At 35.7% G+C, this 21,869-nt stretch overlaps 1 protein-coding gene across 7 annotated transcripts in view; it reads right to left on the reverse strand.

Annotated features, from left to right (window-relative positions):
- LOC100650999 overlaps positions 1-21,869 on the reverse strand; it is a 156,606-nt gene that overhangs the window by 69,242 nt on the left and 65,495 nt on the right. For all 7 annotated transcript variants that reach the window (XM_048405137.1, XM_048405143.1, XM_048405141.1 and 4 more), the window contains exons 4-5: positions 9,233-9,344; positions 1,961-2,106 (exon numbers count right to left, since the gene is read on the reverse strand). In XM_048405137.1, the coding sequence (XP_048261094.1) occupies positions 1,961-2,106; positions 9,233-9,344 (258 nt within the window). The remainder of the gene's footprint in view (positions 1-1,960; positions 2,107-9,232; positions 9,345-21,869) is intronic.

The raw sequence follows: 21,869 nt of genomic DNA on the forward strand, positions 1-21,869 counted from the left end.
GTAATATCCTGTAACGATTAAACGCGTCAGGAAGCATCGACGTTAATAGAATATTAATATGTTATGGTTAGATCCGGCATTAATATTCATTTGCAACGGACTCGTAAAATATCGCGTTGTCGGTATTAATTAGCTTCGCGATTTATATAAGCGATCGAGATCCACTGCTGGCCCAGGGATACGTATTAAACTAATCATCTTTTTAATAACTAGGAGTCTACAGCTATCGATTTGAACGTTTGATCGGTAGATGGACGTAGTATGACTCATGAAAGTATAATACTTTGATCACTTGTATCATAGCAAACTTTTATGAATATCGTGCGTCGATCTTAGATCTCGCTGAAAACCTTTGCATGTCTATGAGCCTAACAAGACGAAGCAGTAAAATTTCTGCAATCTTGAATTTCTAATAAAAGTTAATCCAAAATCTTCATAATCCTAAATGCCATATTTAAAAAGCTACAATTTCCATGGCTGTAGATTTCTCATAAAAATCATAGATTTCTTTTCATACTATTGAATTTCTAGAAGGCTATCAAACTGAAGCGCTAAAATTTTTACGATCTTGGATTTCTAAAAAAAATTCGGACTTTTCATAGCCCTAAATGTGTCACCTACGATTCCTGTATCTCTAGATTTCTCGCGAAAATCTTCGATCTCTTCTAAAGCTTTCGAGTCTCTACAAACCTAACGAATCGGAGCCCTAAAGCTTTTGCAATTTTGAATTTCAAACAACTAAAGCTAGAATTTCCATAATTTTAGACTTCATACAAAAGCTGCAACTCCAGGTATCCGATAAAGACGATTGAATCGCGCCAACAAACAGTAGAAGTTGAAAAATGTTCTGTAGATTACATAGATAATAGTAAGTTAGGAGAAAAGAAGAGAAGAGTATTTACTCTGAAAAATTGACAAGCAAGAGACGCGTGAACGTGTAGCATTGGTGCGTACTCGCTGTGTCAAGGTGGACACTGCTTAGGTGAACGATCGATAGAGCAGGTGGCAGCACATCGGTTGCCTGCTCTGTTTCCGGTACTCCGATACTCTACACAGGCCAGGCTCCAATAACACTCGTGTCGTTCGCTTGACAGGCGACTTGGTCGTTTACGAAAATTCGCCCATCGATTGAATCCTGCTCTCGACAGTGAAAAATTTCGCGGCTAGGAAACCGACCAACGAATCCGTCGACAACCGTTAAAAAAATTGGAAGCTCAGAGAAGCTGAATTATTTACGAATTTAGCTCCTCAAAGATAAACCTCAAGAATTTAAAAACGAACGTAGAGGATTTTAATGCTGGAGGAAGGAGACTTTTAAAAAGAATATTTCATAATAATAATAATAATAATAAAATATTGTAACCAATAGCATACTGTAGTAATGTAGAAAGTGTTTTGTTAATTTGTAATCAGCTCCTTGCTTTCGAATTTTCCTAAATTTCATTTTTCCTGTCAATTTAAGTAGTAACGAAAAGTATGAGAAAGATAGCCCGGATTCGACATTATATGAATTTCTTTCAAGACCGTTTTTCTATTCCGCATATCTCGTCGATGATTCGAGAAATCGATACAAATTACCAAAATTCTTCTCAAATTTAATAAAACGAGAATGTAATGAAAACCGGAATGAAAATTTACCCATCTACAATCGGAATTCTATTTGTTTATGAAAAGGAAGATTCTACAACGCAACAGTAGGATAATAAATAAAAAATAAAACGGAAATAAGGAATACGCAATATTAACAAATTCTTTCAAATAATCCAAATAATTCTAGAAACTTCGTCGAATTCAACGCGCCAAATCTTCGCGTCGATGAATCTAATTACGTTACATCTCTACGTTATTATTTCTATCAAGAAATCAACGCTTCGTTCGCTCTTAATACGCAATATGTGAATGAAAGAGACTCTGTACATCGTTCCATCAATAGGAATATTTCAATGAACGTTCTACTCACTTTGCGTATGTCTTCTAGATTGTGAATTTCCGGCGAGAGTCCACCGTGCACGCAGAGGAACTGTTGGTTCATGAGGGCCGCCAGCGGTAGACAGTCGAACGCATCCATGCAAGCGTCGTACACCCTCTCCGAGTATTTTATTTTACCTGAAAAGCAGAAAAGAGGACATGGTCGTCAGAACGAGGAACGATCAGCCTCGGTAGTCGGCGATTCACGCGTCGCTAAAACGCGATTCGATTGTTTCGTTCTCAGTCTTTTTATACGTAGCTCTGGATGCTCTTTGTATGTCGACAAGTAACGTGAATAGGATGAGAGTGAATAGAAAGAAACGGAGAGGGGGAAAAAAGGTAGATGCGGGAGGAAAAAGTTGCTCTTCGAAATTGACTGGCTGTCACGATTCGGAATATTATTGTCTATAGAACAAGGAATCTTTGAGGTCTCTACGCGTTTCACGTCGTTTGTGTTGAATTACTCAGACAGAAAGTTAATTCATCTGGTATTAACGGATTAAAGCCGGGCAATTTATTCGTTTAATGTATTTCTCGCTTTTAAAAGTTTGATGGAATTTTATATTCTAATGGAGGATCGTGTAGTTTAGTTTTTAGAAAGACTAGGGGATAAAAGAAAGGCAAATCGAATGTTGGTAAGAAATGAACGTTTAACAAAAATGTATTGAAATAATTATGACTTAGAATTTTTTGCAAGTCAAAAATTCACTGTTAGGTAAAATGTTTACACGAGTAGATGCTTGAACCTGACATTAGTCTTATAATTTAATCAAGAAAAAAGCTAATCGCGACATTGGATGGTAGAACTATTGACGATCGAAATGTATGGCTCGTACTAAAGAAATTCAAAGGAATGCTATATAAAAAAATACACAGTGTAAGAGCAAGACAAATTATGCATGCAAATTAAGTTGCGAATCTATACAAACTTTGTTAAAGATTAAACTGGAAATCTATAACACTTCGATGAAAAATTACAAATTGGCCATTTTAACCTTCTTTATGATTTTAGTGCTAGCCATGTTCGCCATTAAAAAAATTACATATCCTTTTCAAACCCCGAGGGTCTATAAAATATCTATGAAAAATTATGTATAAATTATTTTGCTCCGTCAGTTTCACTTTGAAACCTCACCCTCGCACCATTTCGAATACCAAGAACCTTTTTTCCTCCCTCCGCACAAACGAGCCAAAGTCACCCTCTTTCTCAAAGAAAATGTTCTTCACGCGTCGATTATTTCGGAGGTGGTGTGAAAAGTCTAGGCCCAGATTTTTCACTGCAGCCAGATACTTTTTTAATGGCCACACGTCAACTTTTGTCGCTTGCCAGCTACAAAGAAGCATGGGACGGGTATCCTCTTTTCCAGGAGGTGGAAGAAAAGGTCGGGGAGAGCAGATAAAAAAAGAGGAGGGAAGAAAAGACTCTGGAGAGCAATAAAGAAGGGCTGCAAGGTAGACGGGCCATGGAACCTTCGTGCAGATTTCCGTGTGCACGTGCGTGAGGACATCGTAAAAGGGAGGACGAATTCAAGGATAGTTTCTTGTACCCAGCCACCGTATGTCCACCGAGAATAATAAATCCCTCTATAGAGGAATTTTCGTTGCCTCGAGTGAAAAGTGAAGCCAAAAGGGAAAACTTAACGTTTCATAGAATAGAAAGAGTTGGGATTCCTTTTTGTCATGTTTGGCTTCTTGAATTAACTGGGTTTTGTGAGTTTTTCTCTTAATATTCCAATCCTCGTTTATGTTTATTTCTTTCTTTCTTACTTTTGAAGAAATAAATTAGAGATTAATAAATAGCTAAAAATAAGTATAAAATAATAAATAATAAAATATAAAGTGTCGTTGAAGAAGGGAATTAGAAAGTGAAAATTATTTCTTCTTAATTTGTTAGTTTGATTTGCGCGTTTGAAAAGTAAGCAAACAAAAATTTAACAACAGGTAAAACCAGATAAGAATTAAGTAAATTAATATTATCGAGATTTTAAAATGTTTTGAAATATTTAAAAGTTCGAATACTTCCGTATGCTATCGTACATTCATAGTTGTGAAAAATTAATGAAAAAGCTTTCATTAATTAAAAACCTGCTATCATTCGAAATCCTTGTGCCCATAAAACATACAAGAACGCCAGCCGCCCCATTCTGCCTCGATCAACAACTTTCTTTATCTTCCTCTCTATTTACTTTCTAAACCAACCTTTCTAAACATCTAAAACAATCGAACCTAAGACCTCCATTAAAAGAACCATCCGTTACAAACTTCGAAGTGTCCCTCGGAACTCTTCAACTCTCTAAATCCACTAACCGACTTCCGGCTCGATTCTGTCTTCTAAACTCCACTTTTCTAACGTTCTCCCCTCGTTTAACGTCTGTAACAACGATCGAAACGATTTTCCTCGTCGAAAGATTCGATCCTAGAACAAATTCGAGATCTGTTCGGTTGAGATCTCAAATATCAGCCACGAGAAACGATCTGTCCAGCTTCAACGTCGACAAATCTTCAGACAGGTTGTCCAAAGGATTCCAAGGGAGGTCGTTTTATTGACAGGAAATCCTTCTTGTTCGTCAAGACAGGAAGGATCGGAGGTTGAACTCGATGGCTTCGTGGAGGCTCAACAACAACGTTTCCTTACTTTGTCCATCTACTCGAAGAATCTACTGCTGACATAATTCAACAGTCGATATAGTTGACATAATTCAAGTTGGTATATGAATTTTATTACATCCTTGTTCGATGATGTCTGACCAGTTAAGTGAATTCGACGTGTATACACGTCAATCCAAAGCTTTATCTCGATGCGTTTGACGCGTATACTCGTCGCGTGAAATAAAAGATTACCATTGACTATAAAAACTGAAAATTCTAGTAAAAAGTAATACAAATGACGTTTAGTGGCATGTTTGCTTTATATTTAAAACCTATTATATATTTTATAAAAAAAAGTTTGATTATATGATTATTCTCTTTGGTATATCGGTCATGGTCCGTATAATATATCGCTTTTTATAAATTGAGTTATTTATTTTCCCCAATGCAAACAATGAATTGTTTTGTATACTTGACTTTATTATCTATTGGCAATTTTTCAGTTTTTAATAACAATAGCTTTTTCAACGACGAATTATTAACGTTTTATCGAATATAAATGTAATCCTTGCCTGTTTTGCTTTAATTCTTTCGTAAAATTTATAATAGGAGCGTTCGACGTGTATACTCGTCGTCGATAGATTTTAACTACGACCCCTTAAAAGGTTTTTGAAACTAAACTCCGCAGCTAACAGGATAATTGACGATGTCATCTCGAATGCTGGAGACTAGGTTAATTTTGATTAATGATAATACATCACGTTGTTTATTTTTATTTACTTTTTTATCTACTTTGTATCATTGTATGTGTTGTTACTTTACAAGTTACATTTACGTATTATTTTATCAAACTAGTCTTTTTAGTTTATTTTTCGTTTTATCACTATAAAACTAAATATCTTAGGCTTCTGATAACAATGAGAGTCGCTTCACGTTCTTTTTACCTTTCATGGACTAACATACTAGAACAACAAACCTCTGTTTAACACTTCGACGGTCGCTATTGCGTAAACGTGATTTTGCTCTGCCACCTGTCGTCTGCTGTCGTCACGTTTATGCTCTTTTTTTGTGATTTAATAGACGCTCCGATGACGAATGATTTCTAGATTCGATCGTGTTCTATCGGAGTGAAACGATTTAGAAATATACTGAAAAGACCGGCAATTTGTGAGTCTAATGATCCACTAATGAGAAAACAATTTATTATCCAAATTTCTGTAACCCTATGGGAAACAAATAAATAAATAATTCAGGAAATAAATAAATAAATTCATATATAATGCATAAGTGTACGAAAATACTTAAGATAATATGATGAAGATTCGGTTAACGAAGATGAATTGTATGTGATTTTTTTCAAAAAATGGATCATAATTATACAACAATAAATTGAGCTATTAAAGTGCCAGTTGGCAGTAAAATTTACGCCCATCAAAATGTTAAATATAATATGATTAAAGCGATGGGTTGAAAGTGTACATTAATTTTGCCAAAAATTGCGATCTGTTCTTAACAACGACGAAGAAAAGAATCACAGAAGGTTCTAGTGTTAATAGAATTATCAAATTGATATTTCGTTGTCGACAGTATACAACAGGGAATAGCAGGGAAATCTAAGGGGAAAAAAGGGAATTCGAAGTTCGTTGTATCGTTTCAAGCAAATAAAATTCTTACTTTCCTGAAATCGTTGTACTTGCTAACGTTTCTGTTTAATTATATCTTTCGAAAGAAAAAGCAGAGAGACATTTCAAAGATTCTCGTTTAATTAGAATCGCCTAAGACTAGAACGTAGAATGAAATCAACGGCTCACGATCAGCCAAAATAGACCGGCGATAAACGTGTCGAATGCAGAGAACTGCGAATCTTGATTATTACGTTCGTTGGTTGCCTGGTTCTTGTTAATTGCACATGGTTCGTAATATCATCCTTGCCAACACGCTTCTACACGCTCCTCCTGCTCAGCTCGGCCTCCTTTCTCGCTCACGCTTCTCTCGTTGTATTAACGAGGAGATCGAGTTCCGTCTCCTTGACTTTCTTTTGATGCCAGTCAGACATCGCGCTGGGACACTCCAGAAAGCTCATTTGCGAGCTTTTGACCCGAATAAATAAGTCAAGAACGAAACGATTGCGAGTTTCGTCGCGGCATCATCGCCGAACAACTCTCGTTCTGGCCGTGTGTTTCACCACTTTGTTCGTTCAACGTGCAGCGAACATAGAAACGGCGTGCTTTCGCAATGGATTCGAATGAATCGAAGAAACGAGAATTGGAATATCGTTGGTTTCGACCGCGCCTTTCTTCGGTAATAATGAACGAAATATGTAACATTTCTTTTGAAATGATTTAAATCGAGAAATAATGTTAGACGAAATCATTCGAATTGAGGATTTGTTAAATGAGAGAGACGAGACGTCGAAACTTTCTTTCGAAATTATTAAAGTTGAGGAACGAAATTAGAAAAGAATTATTGAAATTAAAGATTCGTAATTGTTTGGGCAATTTCTAGATTACAATTTGCTTGATTTGTATAGAAAGGATAACTAAATTTTTTTAGCGCGACAGGAAATTCATGGGAATTTTCAAGAATATTATTTCAAGTTCTTTGGAGATATTTTTAACGTAAAATATGTTCTCTCTGTGCCGTAACTAAGAAACGAATAATCAACAACCGGCTCTTCCATGAAATATTCCTATATTTCATTCCTATCTTCCCATCGTTCTACATTTTATTCCTCATTCCATATCGCGCTATGCACATCTCTGTTTGAAAATGAACTTACAATCCATTACAAGATTATAAAATGCTGATCGCGATGGAGCTGCATAAATCCAAAGGATTCAGTTTCGTCCAGTGCACGATCATACAGTTTCATTGGAGTTAAAAATCGAATGATTCGGTCTTTGACCTTAACCTGATTCCAAATCGACGAGCGTTGGTTAAAATCGCGAGCGTAACACAGTGGCGGGTTAACACGAGCCTCGTAAATACACGCGGCTTGACCCAGTATCGGACAATTTTCCAAGGATCGATACGGTTTTCCACGGGCTGCGCCACGCAGAGAGCCTCGAGATATCGCTGATTGCACGCGGAAACTCTCGGATCCTGCAATTCCACGAAGATCGCGCGAGAACCTCCAGTCGAAGCTACCTGAATAAATGGTCCCTGGACCTGGAGATCCCGGATCCGCGATAATTTCGTCGGATCACGAATGCTCACGACAGTTTGACGTGTTCCGTGGCGAAATGGAATTTCGCCGAGGAATCTCGCTGGATTTCCGGGCTTAGAGAAGCAGATACGGGTAGCTGAAAGTATTATTTTGTTGGATTTTCGGTGAATGGAAGAGATGGAAATGTGTATGTTTGTGCTTGACAGTGAAACGGGAAATAGAAATATTTTTTGCATGACTTTTTCATCTTCTTGTCGGTTAAAAATCATGAACAACTTCTTAGTGTTGTAAACGTACGTAGGTTTATAGAATTCGTTGAACAACGATCTAGTATGATGGTAGCAGGCATTTTTCGTAAATGAAATTTTTTACTGACTATCTACCACGATGATTCATACGATGGTTAATGTAATCCACGTTTGTAATCAATGTTCGTTTCGAAGAAAACTGTGAATTCTAGGCAATTAGAATAACAGGAGTATTTAAATTACGTGGTTGACGGTAGAGAAGGAAATTGAGATTCGTGAGTAGAATTTTGGAAAAGAAATTTATGCAAATTAATAGAAGCTAGAATTCATTGATAGAGATAACACGTATTTCTATTTCTTCTTATTTCTACGTATCTGTTCCTAAATTTCCTGCTTCAAATATCATCATACATAACATAGTTATTAATATTTATTTCCTGTAAATAGTTCAAAGGTGTGTTCAAGGTTCTTATTTGTCAAATCGTTCGTTCCAAATTTCTATTATGTAAAGTATGTATGTGTTAGTAGTAAAAAGCTAGTAAGAAGATTCTGAATCAGGATCTACCGATATAGGATGCTTAGATTCGAAGAAAATAGCAGAAACACTGGGATTTTCGATTGAAATATTCTTTTTAATGATAATATTATTTAAAGCCTAAGAAGATGGTAGGAAACCAACGTGCAATTTTAAAAAGTAAACGAACGTAACAGAGAGGCAGAGAATATTAAAATCCTTCTTTGTACGATACCTAATAAGAGGAAATCTGTTTGTGAATAGAAAATCGGTTTATTTCAGCATCATAATAAAGAATGCTGCGAGGTTCGACAAAATAAAAAACACGAAAAATGGGAATGAAATATTCTAAAGCCTGGATTCTATTCAGATAGCTAACCATGTATATATATACATATATATGTATAGGTGTGATTTTGTAGAAATTTGAAATACGAAACTTCGGGAATTGAAACCGAGGGAAACCAGAGGCGATCCATTGAAAATCTACCGAAATTCGCCGCTCTCGTGAAAAAAAGGCGACGAAGGATAAAAAAAAATTTTTGCTCCAGCAAATATCCCAAATATACCGAAATAATTTTCTCCTCTGGAAATCAAAGAATTTCCAAACGACAGAGCTATCGAACTATGAATTCTTCTAAAAAACGTTGAACGTGTGAAAAATTCATCGAAAGATCATAGATTCATGGATTCCTGCGAACGCTTACATTTTCGAGACGTGTTCTTCGTGAAAGCGAGATTACTTACATTCTTGCTTAAATGTGAAGTATTCCGTGAGATGACGGCATTCGTGGTTGCCTCTGAGAAGAAACAGTGTGTTTGGATGGCACAGCTTAAGTGCCCACAGGTACAATACGCACTGCAACAAAGAAGAGACAAATTGTCATTTTAATATGCCAATATTCTTCTATAATATCGTGTCTCGTAACCAATATCTATAATCTTTTATTCACGATAGAATTTTGACTATAAGTTATCGTCCAATTAAATACACTATTTTGGTTTAACGTTGGAACAACAACCAACGATTATAAAGAAGTGGAAATGGAACGGTATATGAGAAACAAGTTTTTAAAAATAAGTCATTCGAATCGCCAAAAAAATGCACGCTTACAAATTTATCAATTTCCTATGGAAGTTTACGAATTTTAGTTGACGCGATTCTACCGGCTATAGCAATGTTTATAAATATCGTTAACATTTATGTTATTTATATCGGGAATAATAGATTTAGTGCAAGAACGCTTCTATAAATTCTATAAATTCACGAATCGCGATAGATTAAATGGGGGACCTGGGGCGGAAAATAAAAGATTCAAAATTATCGGACTGAAAATCGCGGGTATTTTTTCTCCCAGGATCTTTGTAGCGTTGCGTTGGCGCGAGCGAACAACGCGAGAACATCGATGGCGACCCGCTTTATTTTCCCGGGAAATTTGCTTTTTATAGAGGCCTGGCCCGGTTGAGCGATTCCAGCGCGGAGCTGAAAACGCGTTATTTATCCGCCCGTCTTTCCGTCTCTAGTCTCTATTTCTCTCGGTTTCGCGCCCTGGCTCTATAATTTATAACGCGCCATGAATTACATTTACCGTGTTGGAACGAACGAATTGTACTACGATGCCTCGTGTTCAGACCTACAGAGAAAACGAAAGAATTCCAACACATGTAGACACCATTTACGAGCATATTATGTATGTTGCGCGGAACATTTTGAAATAGCGTTATTATGAGACTCGTCTATCATGATTGTATTCCTAAAGACTGAAAACGAATTGGAAAGAGTATACAGAGGATACGAAATGTTCCGCGCAAACATATATTTCGCGGAGATCGCAAAAGTATTTAAACAATGTTAATACAGAACAAGGCAAGTTTCTGTTATTTATACGAATCAATAAAAGTGTTTAATTATTCTATATTCATATATTATTTTTAAATAACAATATTTAATAACATTTATAAGTAGAAGTAACGATATTTGTAAACGTTTATGAACAAAATTTATAAACATTTTGAAGATCGCAGAAGTATCTGAACAACATTAATAATGCAAATTTTTGTCGTTTATACGAAACAATATAGAGTTTAATTATTCTATATTTATATAGTATTTTTAAATAACAATATTCAATAACATTTATAAATAAAACTAGCAATATATGTAAACGTTTATGAATAAAATTCATAAACACATTTTGAAGATCGCAAAGGTAATTAAATAATTTATAGCAATTACGCTATATTATATTATAACACATTATACTATCACTACCAACAACTATAATATTTATATATTTTTTATTGGGCAAAATATTACAATCGATTCTCATAGAGAATTTTTATGAACACCTGTATATAGAATTAACAATATTTATAAACGTTTACGGATAAAAATATACGTATCATTTTCCACAGAATCTCTCGATTCTATAGAAATGAATCAAAACATTGCATCGTATGAAATACAAAGTTCGGTGGAACTTTACTGTAAAGATCACAAAGGCATTCATGGCGATAGATAGAAAGAAGCATTATTCGCTTTATTTCAGGCGTTGGTTAATTAATTGCAGTGACCGGCTCGACGCGAGACGACGAAATTAGCGGAACTGGCATGCACCGCGAACAAAAGCGCCTACGCGAAATCTTCGTTCACGTTTCAACGCAATTGGTCGGCACGTAATTAATCTTCCCGTTTTCTCTTTTTCTGTTTTTCGGAATGCGCGTTTAATACGAACTACAGGCTGTTGAGGTTGCATCGTCGACGATAAAAGTGAGAATTTTGGCAGAGAAGTAGCAAATTCCTTTCCTTTCATACCTCTCCAGTTTCATGATTAAGCGTACAGTTGTTTGAGACTTCGCATTACGCTAACGCTACCTTGGGCCGTGTTAGTAACTGGCTTTTAGTTAAAAATAGTTACTATATAAATATAAATCGATGGAGATACGAAATATGGAGATATATAGATATATTTATTGTTAGAAGCTAATCTAAAATTAAAGCAACACTCAGAATTGGGAAATCTAATATGAATTATGTAAACTAAACTAAACAAGAGATGATGATTCTATTATGCACGATGATTTACGGCGTCAGACGATACTATTAAATCACAACTTCGTTTTAATGCGTATATTCTAATCCAGGAATGGAACGGACATAATCGATCGTTGTCAATTGCTATTGCAATGTTAATAAATGCTACTATTAATTTAACAATATTCACGATTAAAACCAGGCGATATAACGTTACTAATTTCTAACCTTTAAGCGTCCATCATTATTACAATTACGAAAAATTGCATCCCCAAGGATTTTAGGAAACTCAAGTAAAATCTACCCGAAGAAACTGGTCGCTGAAAAGGACGAAAACTTTTCTGAAAAAAGAGCTCGCAACGCTGCTCCAAAATATTAAGTTGTCCGAAAAGTGTCTTTCTTTTACAACTTTATGCAAACATGAAACCTAAACGCTGTGATCTTTATTTTGATAGAATAAAATGGATCGTACGTAATTCGATGAAATAATATAAAACGGAAAATGTTGTGCACCCATAATTTCTTTATAAAACGAAAGAAACTTTTCGGACGACCTAATAGCTAGAAAAAAATGAATTATTTAACAAAATACCAATGTTTTCTCAAATTTCATTAAAAATTTCCCATCCGACTTATAAACTAGTTCCAATACATAAATTAATTTTTCTCTCCAAAATCGAAGAAAAAAAAAAAAGAAAAAAAAGAAGAAACAGCCCACTTACAATCCCACAACAACAATTTATTTCCGATGAAAGCGCATCGACGAAGTGCACGTACGGTTGGGCGGAAAACAATCGTCGAAACTTGGCCGCGTTAGTAAAATCGATATCGAAGGAAGGGCGAATGGGTGGCGAGAAATGGGAGAAGTCAAGAGGAGGGGCAGGGCCAAGCTATGTTTTATTCATCGTGTATACATTAACCGTTTGTTTCAAATGCGGGTATCCACAGGTATTAATGCACGTCGCGCATATTCCACGACCTAGGGAACAATCGTGTATAAGTAGCTATGAATACGCGTGAACGCGCGTCGCCGCTATTGTTCCTGACCGGGCTGGCTTGATAACAGGATTATGAGTGCATTTTCGTTTTATTAGGCGAGATGCCGCCGGCTGAGACACGTTGCGAGTCACCGAGTTCATTATCGGAGGCACGTGAATGAGCGAAATTATGGTAATTTCAAAAGACTAGGGGAATCGTCACGACATATCAACGTCGATTCGATGATTTCAGGATATCTTAATCGTAATTTTCCTACCAATTTGCCACTGTTATTTAACCTATTAAGCATCTGCTGGCATAATGGGTCCTTGCGTTTCAGACGAAATTTTCATCGCTCACTTTCTCCAAAACGAGGGTGTCAGACTTGTCGCACTTGAAAAACCTTATACCAACAAGGCTTTGGTTGTTCAAGTACCGTTTACTTCGCTTCATTCAGTTCCGAATACCGCGAAGGTAAAACAAGCGCTGTGCCTCCAGTGACCCGTATTGCCGCCCACAGTCTTTTCGGTAAATAAGTGACACTGATGTAAAAATTGCGTGTAAAATATATGTATTCCGTAGCAAAATCTTGTGGAATTTTAATAAATTATTTTTTCAACTTTTTAATTCGTTTCTATGAATCATTTTATTTTCCAAATTAACGTCTCGTATCGTTTTTCGATAATAAATAATCCAATAAAAAATCCCGAAAACATAGGTCTCAGATTAATTACTTTTCTAAGGATTAGCTAATTTCTTTATATTCTTGTGGGTAAAATCCTGCAATTACTTTTTTTAAATAATTATTTACTACAATACTGTGTACTATCAAATAACTTCCCGCCGAAATTTTATTTTCATTACAGAAAGGTGTAAACACTTGGTTGAAATATCACTTGTATAACAAACGAGAGACTATACTAAGTACCTGAGAATATTTTCAGATTTTTTAAAGCCCGAAACGATGAGAAACCAGGCTAGGAAATGGAAGATCAAGATTATGCGGATCACATTAGTCGAAAACCATATTGCCGTCAGTGGGTTAAGTACCAAATGATAGTTTATCGTAATGTTATGAAAACTACAAGTTTTTAAAATTTTATGCAATCATTGAATCCATGTAGGAAGAAAAGAATAAAGAAAAAAAAATTGCGAAGTGGAGAAATCTTTTTCGGCCGAAGTTCTTCCTCCTCTCGTTTTCTTCTCGTCATTCCTTTTTCTTCAAGGACGAAAAAAATTAGAAATTGCAAACCGAAGTAATATTTTTTATTGAAACTTGTCCATTAGAGAATGAAATTACAATACAGTGTATTCATTTTTAACGATTAAATGATCCAAGAGCGAATGTCACATGCCAAGATGTCTGTTCGTTCGGAACAGAACGCGTGTAATTAACAACAATAATAGAAACAGTTCGTCGAATCATTTAAGTGCACGCGTGTCTTTTGTTCATTTATGAAACTACCGGAGTAGCGGTTAATTACTCGTCACACGATTGTTCATCATCAGAGGGCTGATTAATAGAAATTTGGAAAATGATCGACGCGCGCGTCCGCTTTTGTCCTTGTCGCGCGCTTATGCGTTGTCCGCGTGTCTGTTACCCGCTATCATCGCTATTACCTCTCATTGTGAACCCCCATTTTCGTTTTATTATTAGATACGATAGTCTATTTCGCGAACACAGAATCGCAGTGTCCTATGTATATCCTAAGCTTTAGCTTCGCGAATTTTACCTTCTAGTAATCTCTTTTGCAATATTCTTGCACGTTTACGCTATAAAGTAGTTTTTGAAGAAAAGAAATCGTCCATCGAAACTTATATGTCGCTACAATTACGAAATTTTGACATATTAGACAATAAATAAATATACAAAACAGAATGCATCTTTAAATCGAACTTTTACTTTCTATAGAAATATATCTTTAAAGTAATTATTTTCTTAATATGTCTTTTTTGCAAATAGAGTGCATTTTTAAGTAGAACTTTTAGTAGAAATTTCCATAGAAATACAATGCGTCTTTGAATTAATTTTTCTTATTTAATTAATTTTCTTTGCAAATACAGCGCGCTCTAAAAAATTCTTTTCGAAATTTTTAATATCTACAGTGCATTCTCAAGTGAAATTGTTCCAAATTTAAAACGAAACGCATTTCTCAGTAAAATGTCTCCATTGTCGAAGAATTAAACGCTTCATATCTCGTTTCTAGAACTATAATAGAGAAGAAAAGAAAAGCATAGGTGCTTTCAGAAAAATTTGCCATTTCAAAGAATTGGATGATAGCGCTTGGCTGACTGCACTACAACTTCTAGAGGCTGCTGTGCACAATAGAAATAAGGACGACTCTAACGTGCATATAACGCCGGGACCATGTTACTCTAACACGTTTTATACACTATATATGTTTTATACACTGTACATACTTAAGCGGTGCACGTGGAATCGGGAAATCTTGCAAGTACGTGGTCTGAGAATTTCATTGTAATTCCATTTTATGGGATATAACCTCGACTTTTTTCCTCCCGTTTTTCCTTTCCTGCTTGGAAACTCGGGGAAGTTTGCATACACGTATACAGAGAGCAGGAAAAAGTTGGGAGAACTGGAAAATCTTCTAAAAAAATTATTAATTAGAGCACGTCGTGATTTTTTAGAAAACGAATAGTTCCATTAAAAGATGCATAAAATCTTTTAAAATCTTTTAAATAACGACGCTACATAAACTAAACTGTAAATAACAGTCATAATTGCTATTTAAAGATTGAAAATATTATATTATATCGATTAGTATCAAATTCTTTCTCTTACTTTAATTTTCTTTACTTTGTAGTCGCGAACGATCATTCAATAATTTACGACTCAAATAAAAACTCCAATAAAAAAACATTTACAGAATTAAAAAATTGTTTATTTTTCATAGACTTGCATATCATTTTCTTTTATTAATGCTAATAAAAAATGACGCGAGCTATTGAATTAGTTATGCTCTACACAGTAAACACGTGATACATCTAACTATACGTTAACGACAAAAATATGTTTGTACTTAGTTCTACAACAGATTAAGGAGATATATTTTAACAGTGCTTTCGACTTTTTCACTGCGTCTCCAAACTCTGCCAAGGCGATCATTTTCGTCTTGGAACGCGGTAAACAATTTTAACAAGAGACAAAGGTCGGTACATATTACAAGACGATTCTACTAATCTGTACAAACGAAGTAACGTAGTTAAAGACAAGAGAATCTGGCACGATGACTAATGCCACCCACGGTGACTATGAGCGACGTTGTCTGGATCAGTGACACGGTGCAAGATCATTTGCCAAGCCGATAAATTAGACGCGCAGCTAAGCGTTGCTTTGCAACGTACCCCGAAGAATCGTCCCGATTGTGATCCACGATCTTCTCAATCTTATTTACCTCCCAATTTTGCGAAACAAAAATATCAGCCTGTCACAAACAATGCGCTCTTTCCAAAATTTCTACGCCAATTAAAATTACACGTCGCGTAAAATTAAAGTATTTTCATTTGATATTAGGACACAGATTCTTTGCACATGTCAGAGCATGTGACAAAACATGACACATGTTTACAGCCGAAGCAGCGAATTATTTAGTCGATGCTTGTCTTGGTTGATGGAACGACATAGATAAAGATTCTCATTTGGCAAGTTTGCGACAGGATCGCGAAGAGAAAGGGATATCTTTAAATCGAAGTACGTTGTTGGCAGTGTTGATTGATGTTTGCTGACAGGAAGTTTAGTGGTTTTAATCTTTTTCGTCTTCGTTAGCCAAAAACCGTGTCCTACATCAGGATCGAATAGTATTGAAGATAATTCAGGTTTTTATAACAATGAATTTTTCTAAAACTAAACTTCAAATTCCCATTAGAATAAAAATTACCTAAGACTAAACTTGAAAATTTACTCGGTTCATCATATTGTCTCGTAAGTCTTTTTCCAGAAAGCTTCTCAATTTCAGTTAAATTGTCAAAAATATTTGTATCCAATTAGAATAGAATTTACACAAACCTATTTGTGTAAACAGATAGAAACATTTTTGACAATTCAACTGAAATTAATGAGCTTTCTGGGAAAAGACTTACGAAACAACATGATGAATCGAGTAAATTTTCAAGTTTAGTCTTAGGTAATTTTGATTCTAATTGTCTGAAACATTAACTATGTTTAAACTGATACTTCTGACGATCCTTGAAAAACTTTGCTCTAGAAATAACGCCACTCTAGAGCGCAACAACCAGAAGATATACTCAACTCCTTAGGTATTTTTATATGAACATAATCATTATCCTCTCATTTGGTTGAGTAGCATTCCCCGCAGCTCAACATTTCTACATTCTACACCGAATATACGAAAGAACCTGTAAGAAATAATAATAATAAATTGCACATCGCCGTACCTAAAACCTTCCACCACAAATAGTATAAACCCAAATCTAATTTACCTCTAACACTCGCACCACGATCAATCCGAAACAAGATGCTATACTTACCAATCCTAAACAGTAAACTCGTAACGAGAAGGTAACGTCATTGAGTAGCAAAGAACACATTCAACCACAACGTTCGCCGAGCACCAGACATCAAATTATATTCGCGAATAGGTACATACAATCGTCACGTACAGCGCAGAAATCAAGGCAATCACACACTCTCTCACAGGCCTCTTTCATAACTACAGAACCTAACTCAAACCGAGTCAGGAATTTTACTCTTCGTTTATTTTCAAACGAACCCAAAGACACTGAAAGTTCGCGGAAACAGAAAGCAAGAGATCGACTTCTGAAGATGTTCTATCGACTATGGGTTAACGCGCCGAACCATCGATCTTTGCTCGATATTCACCTTGCGTTACAAAATTCGCTTTTGGTGAGGATTCGAACTGAAAGAACTTGGCCATTCGCGTTCAATCGCCCTTCAAACTGAAATAACGAACGAGACGTTGTCTGCGCGACCATTTTACAGTGCGCAAGCCGCGGAACAATGACCAGGTAAATGATTTCATTGCGATATGGCTGCGGTATCGGACGTAATTATAAGACAAGCAAAAAGGGAATATATCGTTTCAGTGGGACCACAAAAGGACGGCAGAAGTACAAAAGAGTCAGCGAGAACAACGCAGACAGTCGAACGAATTAACGAAGTGAAATTAATTGACTCGTGGGTTACGTCGAGTCCGTGGAGTTTTCAGTTATAAGGAAATTGCGCGTTTGTTCGCGACGATCGCTGCCAAAAATTGTGCAACTTGGATGACTCGCTTGCGTAACGATATTTTCTGCATCTAAGTCCGCCGCGATCTTCCAAATTTTGTACCTTAATTTTAATTTTCCTCTGGTAATAAATAAACTTTTATTGAATTTTTATGTTTTAATTCATGACCGTTTTCATATGTTTAAATATAATTCATGAATATTGCAAACGTTTTTGTAAGAATGATATGAACCGTCGTTAATTTATAACTAATAACACATATGAATATTTAGAGCGAACAATTGAAACAATATTTTCTGTTTATATCCACATTGCTGTTATGTTCATAATATTTGCACTCTTGTTGATACTTAATATGATTTTCCAATGAAACAGTTTTTCAGTTTCTTCATTTAAAAAATTTGCAGTCTTAATTTTACCATTTTCGTGCTTTTTGCTTTATTCTGCGAATTGGTAAGGTGTAAGTCATTCCATCGAAATAAATGAATTTGCAATGACCAGTATAAATATGAAAATTTTATTCTCATATCTCTAAATGAAATATGTATCTGAAATATAAATGAAATATGTATTACCACGCGGGACGAAATATTTGCAAGTTTGTGATTCAATGAATATACGAAGATTCAGGAATAGAAACGATACAGATATAAGACAAAACTTTACTCGAAGGTAGCTTAGAAGATTACAAACATGTCCTATAAATTTCTTCCTAACGTGTTGCTAAACACAAGTTGTCAAGAGACACATATTTCTAATCGATCATCGCCAAAACTGACGCAAGAGCTTCCGACCTCTTCGAACTACTCCGATCTCTCTCTATTCTGTACATCGTCAAGAAAACGTATCGAGAGGCCAATTCCCATAAACTACGGAGACCATTTACGTTCTCCCAATCTTCTTCTAGCAAAGGATCACAGAAGATATCTGACCTTAACGTTGAATGGTCGAGCCTTCTCTAAGAAGAAGATAAAATTGTTCCCTCCCCGCGTTTCGATAATCGTATCGTCGTTTTCTTCCAAGTAATTCCGTGGCTGAATATCGATAAAAACGAGCCGGAAACAATGTATTTCTCGTAGGACTGTGTCTCTGACTAGAACCGGAAATAAGAGTTGCCGGGAACGCACATAAGAGAAACCCGATGAACGATATCGCCGATAAGAACGATAAGAAAGGGTCAAAGGATTGATCCTTCACGGAATTATGGCCCCCAATTTATCTTTCCCTTGTCATTCTTTTTTTTTCTTCCTTCGTGTGTCATAACCATCCAGCTCGATTCGTTCCCTATTCGTTACTCGCTTTTTTCTTAAATCGCTTCGAGCCGAAGAAGCAGCTATCTTTTTCCTTGAACACTGCACGACATCTCCTTTTTGTTTCTCCTTTAACCGAGTCCAATTTTCTCCGACTCATCTGACTTGTTCCTTCTGCGTCTTCCTGAATGGTTTTCCTCGCCTTTAATCCTGTTTCTGGTTTTCCGTGATCTTCCACCTCCTCTTGGAAATATCTTTCTCTGGCTTCTTCCTTCGTTTGCTTTAACTCGGCCTTGATTTAACTTCATCTCTTGTAGTTTTTAGTTATGTGGCTTTATATCTCATTTTAGTTGGCGCGTTCTTTATTTTTCTTACTTTTAGTTTAGATTTTTATGGCGGAGCGCTACACGCGCGTGCAATCAATTTATCGGTATATAGGCGGATTTTATGTTCGAATTGTGAGAGTAGGCGAACGTAAGGTTTGAATGGCGGGTAGACATAATCTTATCAACGTAATATCCATTTTTATGTTGGAATATTACTAGCACGTTTCTTGCGCAATAATTGACGATATCATCAATTGTTGGTAAATTGACAAGTTTACGTGAAATATCACAATCAGATATTTCGAATCAAATCTGTTCCATTTGTTTATTAATACCGACGATTAGTGACCAATTTTTACTGTTTTAATATTAACTTGGTTGTGCAAAAGGGGCCGGAAAGTATAAATAACTAAGATCTAGGAATAGCTGAAACAAAAAGGAACGGAGAATGCTGCACCCTATTGTAATATTCCAGAATCAACGCTCCGAGCTCTCGAGTTCTGTGACGATAACCATAAAGATGGAAATTTATTTGTAAGAGTAGGAGAACTCTCCAGTTCCTGCTTAAGTTCACTAGTGTGTGCGACAAAGATGATAGAATTTATGACCTGTTCAACTGTATTAAAGTAGTAGAATCCTTCTTGGTCCTAAGATAGTAGAATAAGCCCTTTCTATGACACCATAGATGTTATAGTTCAAGTCCTATTTAACATTCTAGTAGAATCCAGTTTAGTAGAATTCGTTTGTCCTACTTGTCTTCTAAATAAAAAATTCAATGTTTCACTTCTCTCTGCTACTATTTATTCAACTGCTGCAAATCAAATTGCCACTTTATCCAAGATACATTGGAAACTCAATCGGAACCATTTTCGGCTACCAGAGAGTTGAATCCTAAACTACCATGTCTATGTAGAACATAGTCATTTTTATTGAATGATAATATGAATATTTGGAAGCTACTTCTGTTACGATTTCCACTACATTCGTGCTATCATTTTTACATTTTTGTATAAAGGGACTTTTATTCAATTTACTTTTTTTTTTAAAATTGCTACATGTACATTAAATTATACGGAAATATATTGTTTACGAATATGATTCATATAACGTTTCATTGTTCTTCTCGTTGTTTCTATCCATTTCTTTATCCTAAATCCCTATTTCCCTGTTTCCTATATTTTACCTATATCTTATTTCCTTTTTATTCCACTCATTCCGATATCTTCTTCCCCTTTGTATTCCCTCCTTTTCTTTTTTAACCGAGTAATCAATTCATTCTTCGTTTCCTCCCTTTTTACACTCCCCGTGATCCGCTTTTTTCATTTTTTCCCCTGTCACTTCGCTTTCCTATACCTTTTTCTGCACTCTTAACCCACTTATATCCTTCACGTTCTCTCCTCCTCTTTGCTACTAAATATTCCATTCTTACACCCTGTTCTCTTCTTTTTATCATCATCCTCTCGAAATATACCCTTACAACCTTTCCCCTCGTTCTTTTTTACGTTGTTTTCGGTCCTATTCCGTCGCTCTTATTCGTAAAACCATCGTCAGGCTGTATTGGGTTGGCATCTAAGTGATTGCGGATTCTGTCATTAGATGGTATTGAAAATATCCGCAATTACTTAGTTGTCAAGCCAATATTACGCTTTAATAGACATCGAATTATCCAAGTTTAATAAGAATTGGATTCTGCCATTGTTGCAGTACTATTACTTTTGAAAGATTGTCGCAATGCGTTATAGCTAGACCAGACGTCTATATAGATTCAAACTTTTGCGAATAAAACTGAAGAGAAACCGAGCAGAGAATTCTTTCGTCTATTTAATATCATAACAAGTACTTTACTTTGGATATTTGACAATAATAATGATTTATTTGATTTCGAAGCCAAGAAATGTGACTTGGTTACAAGTTTTCCAATCTTTCTCATCTGATCATCTCACTCACTCTTTTATACTTTATTCTTACGCTATCCTTAATCTAATTACTTCATACTAAGAGTCTACGCCAGAAGTTTTTCGTATTCTTAAACTATTATTTTCCACAGTTTACTGCTAACCGTCTGCTTATGACGCCTTTTAATCTTTAATATTTCTTCCACCATTTTTAACAACATTTTTTCTCTCCCTGTTCTTTCTATTTTGTTTAATCTGATGCAATCTTTTATCCTTTAGAATCTTTTCCACGCTTTCTACCCCTGCGGCATCTTCCATCATACGTTTCAACGTTCTAACGTTTCTTTCACAGATCTTCCACGTTCTCCCCTTTTCCGAACTACAATATTCGCCTATTCTATGTTTCCACGCCTCACTATAGCTTTCTAATGCTTTTAATTTTTCATATTTTTCATATTTTGCATTTTACATATTTTAGCATTTTACGTGATTTCTGTGTATGTTTGCATCTTGAAATGTTCACGTAGGTTAGGTTATCCGGAAAGTGTCTTCCTTTCGCAAACGTGTTTTTTACAACAATGCACCTTCAGACAGACGTGAAACCAAGTCTGTGAAATGTCGTGGTGTTCATCTCAACAGAACAAAATGGATCGTACGTAATTCGACAAAATAAT

The sequence above is a fragment of the Bombus terrestris genome, chromosome 4 (assembly GCF_910591885.1).
Source record: "Bombus terrestris chromosome 4, iyBomTerr1.2, whole genome shotgun sequence".
NCBI classification, from domain to species: Eukaryota; Metazoa; Arthropoda; class Insecta; order Hymenoptera; family Apidae; genus Bombus; species Bombus terrestris.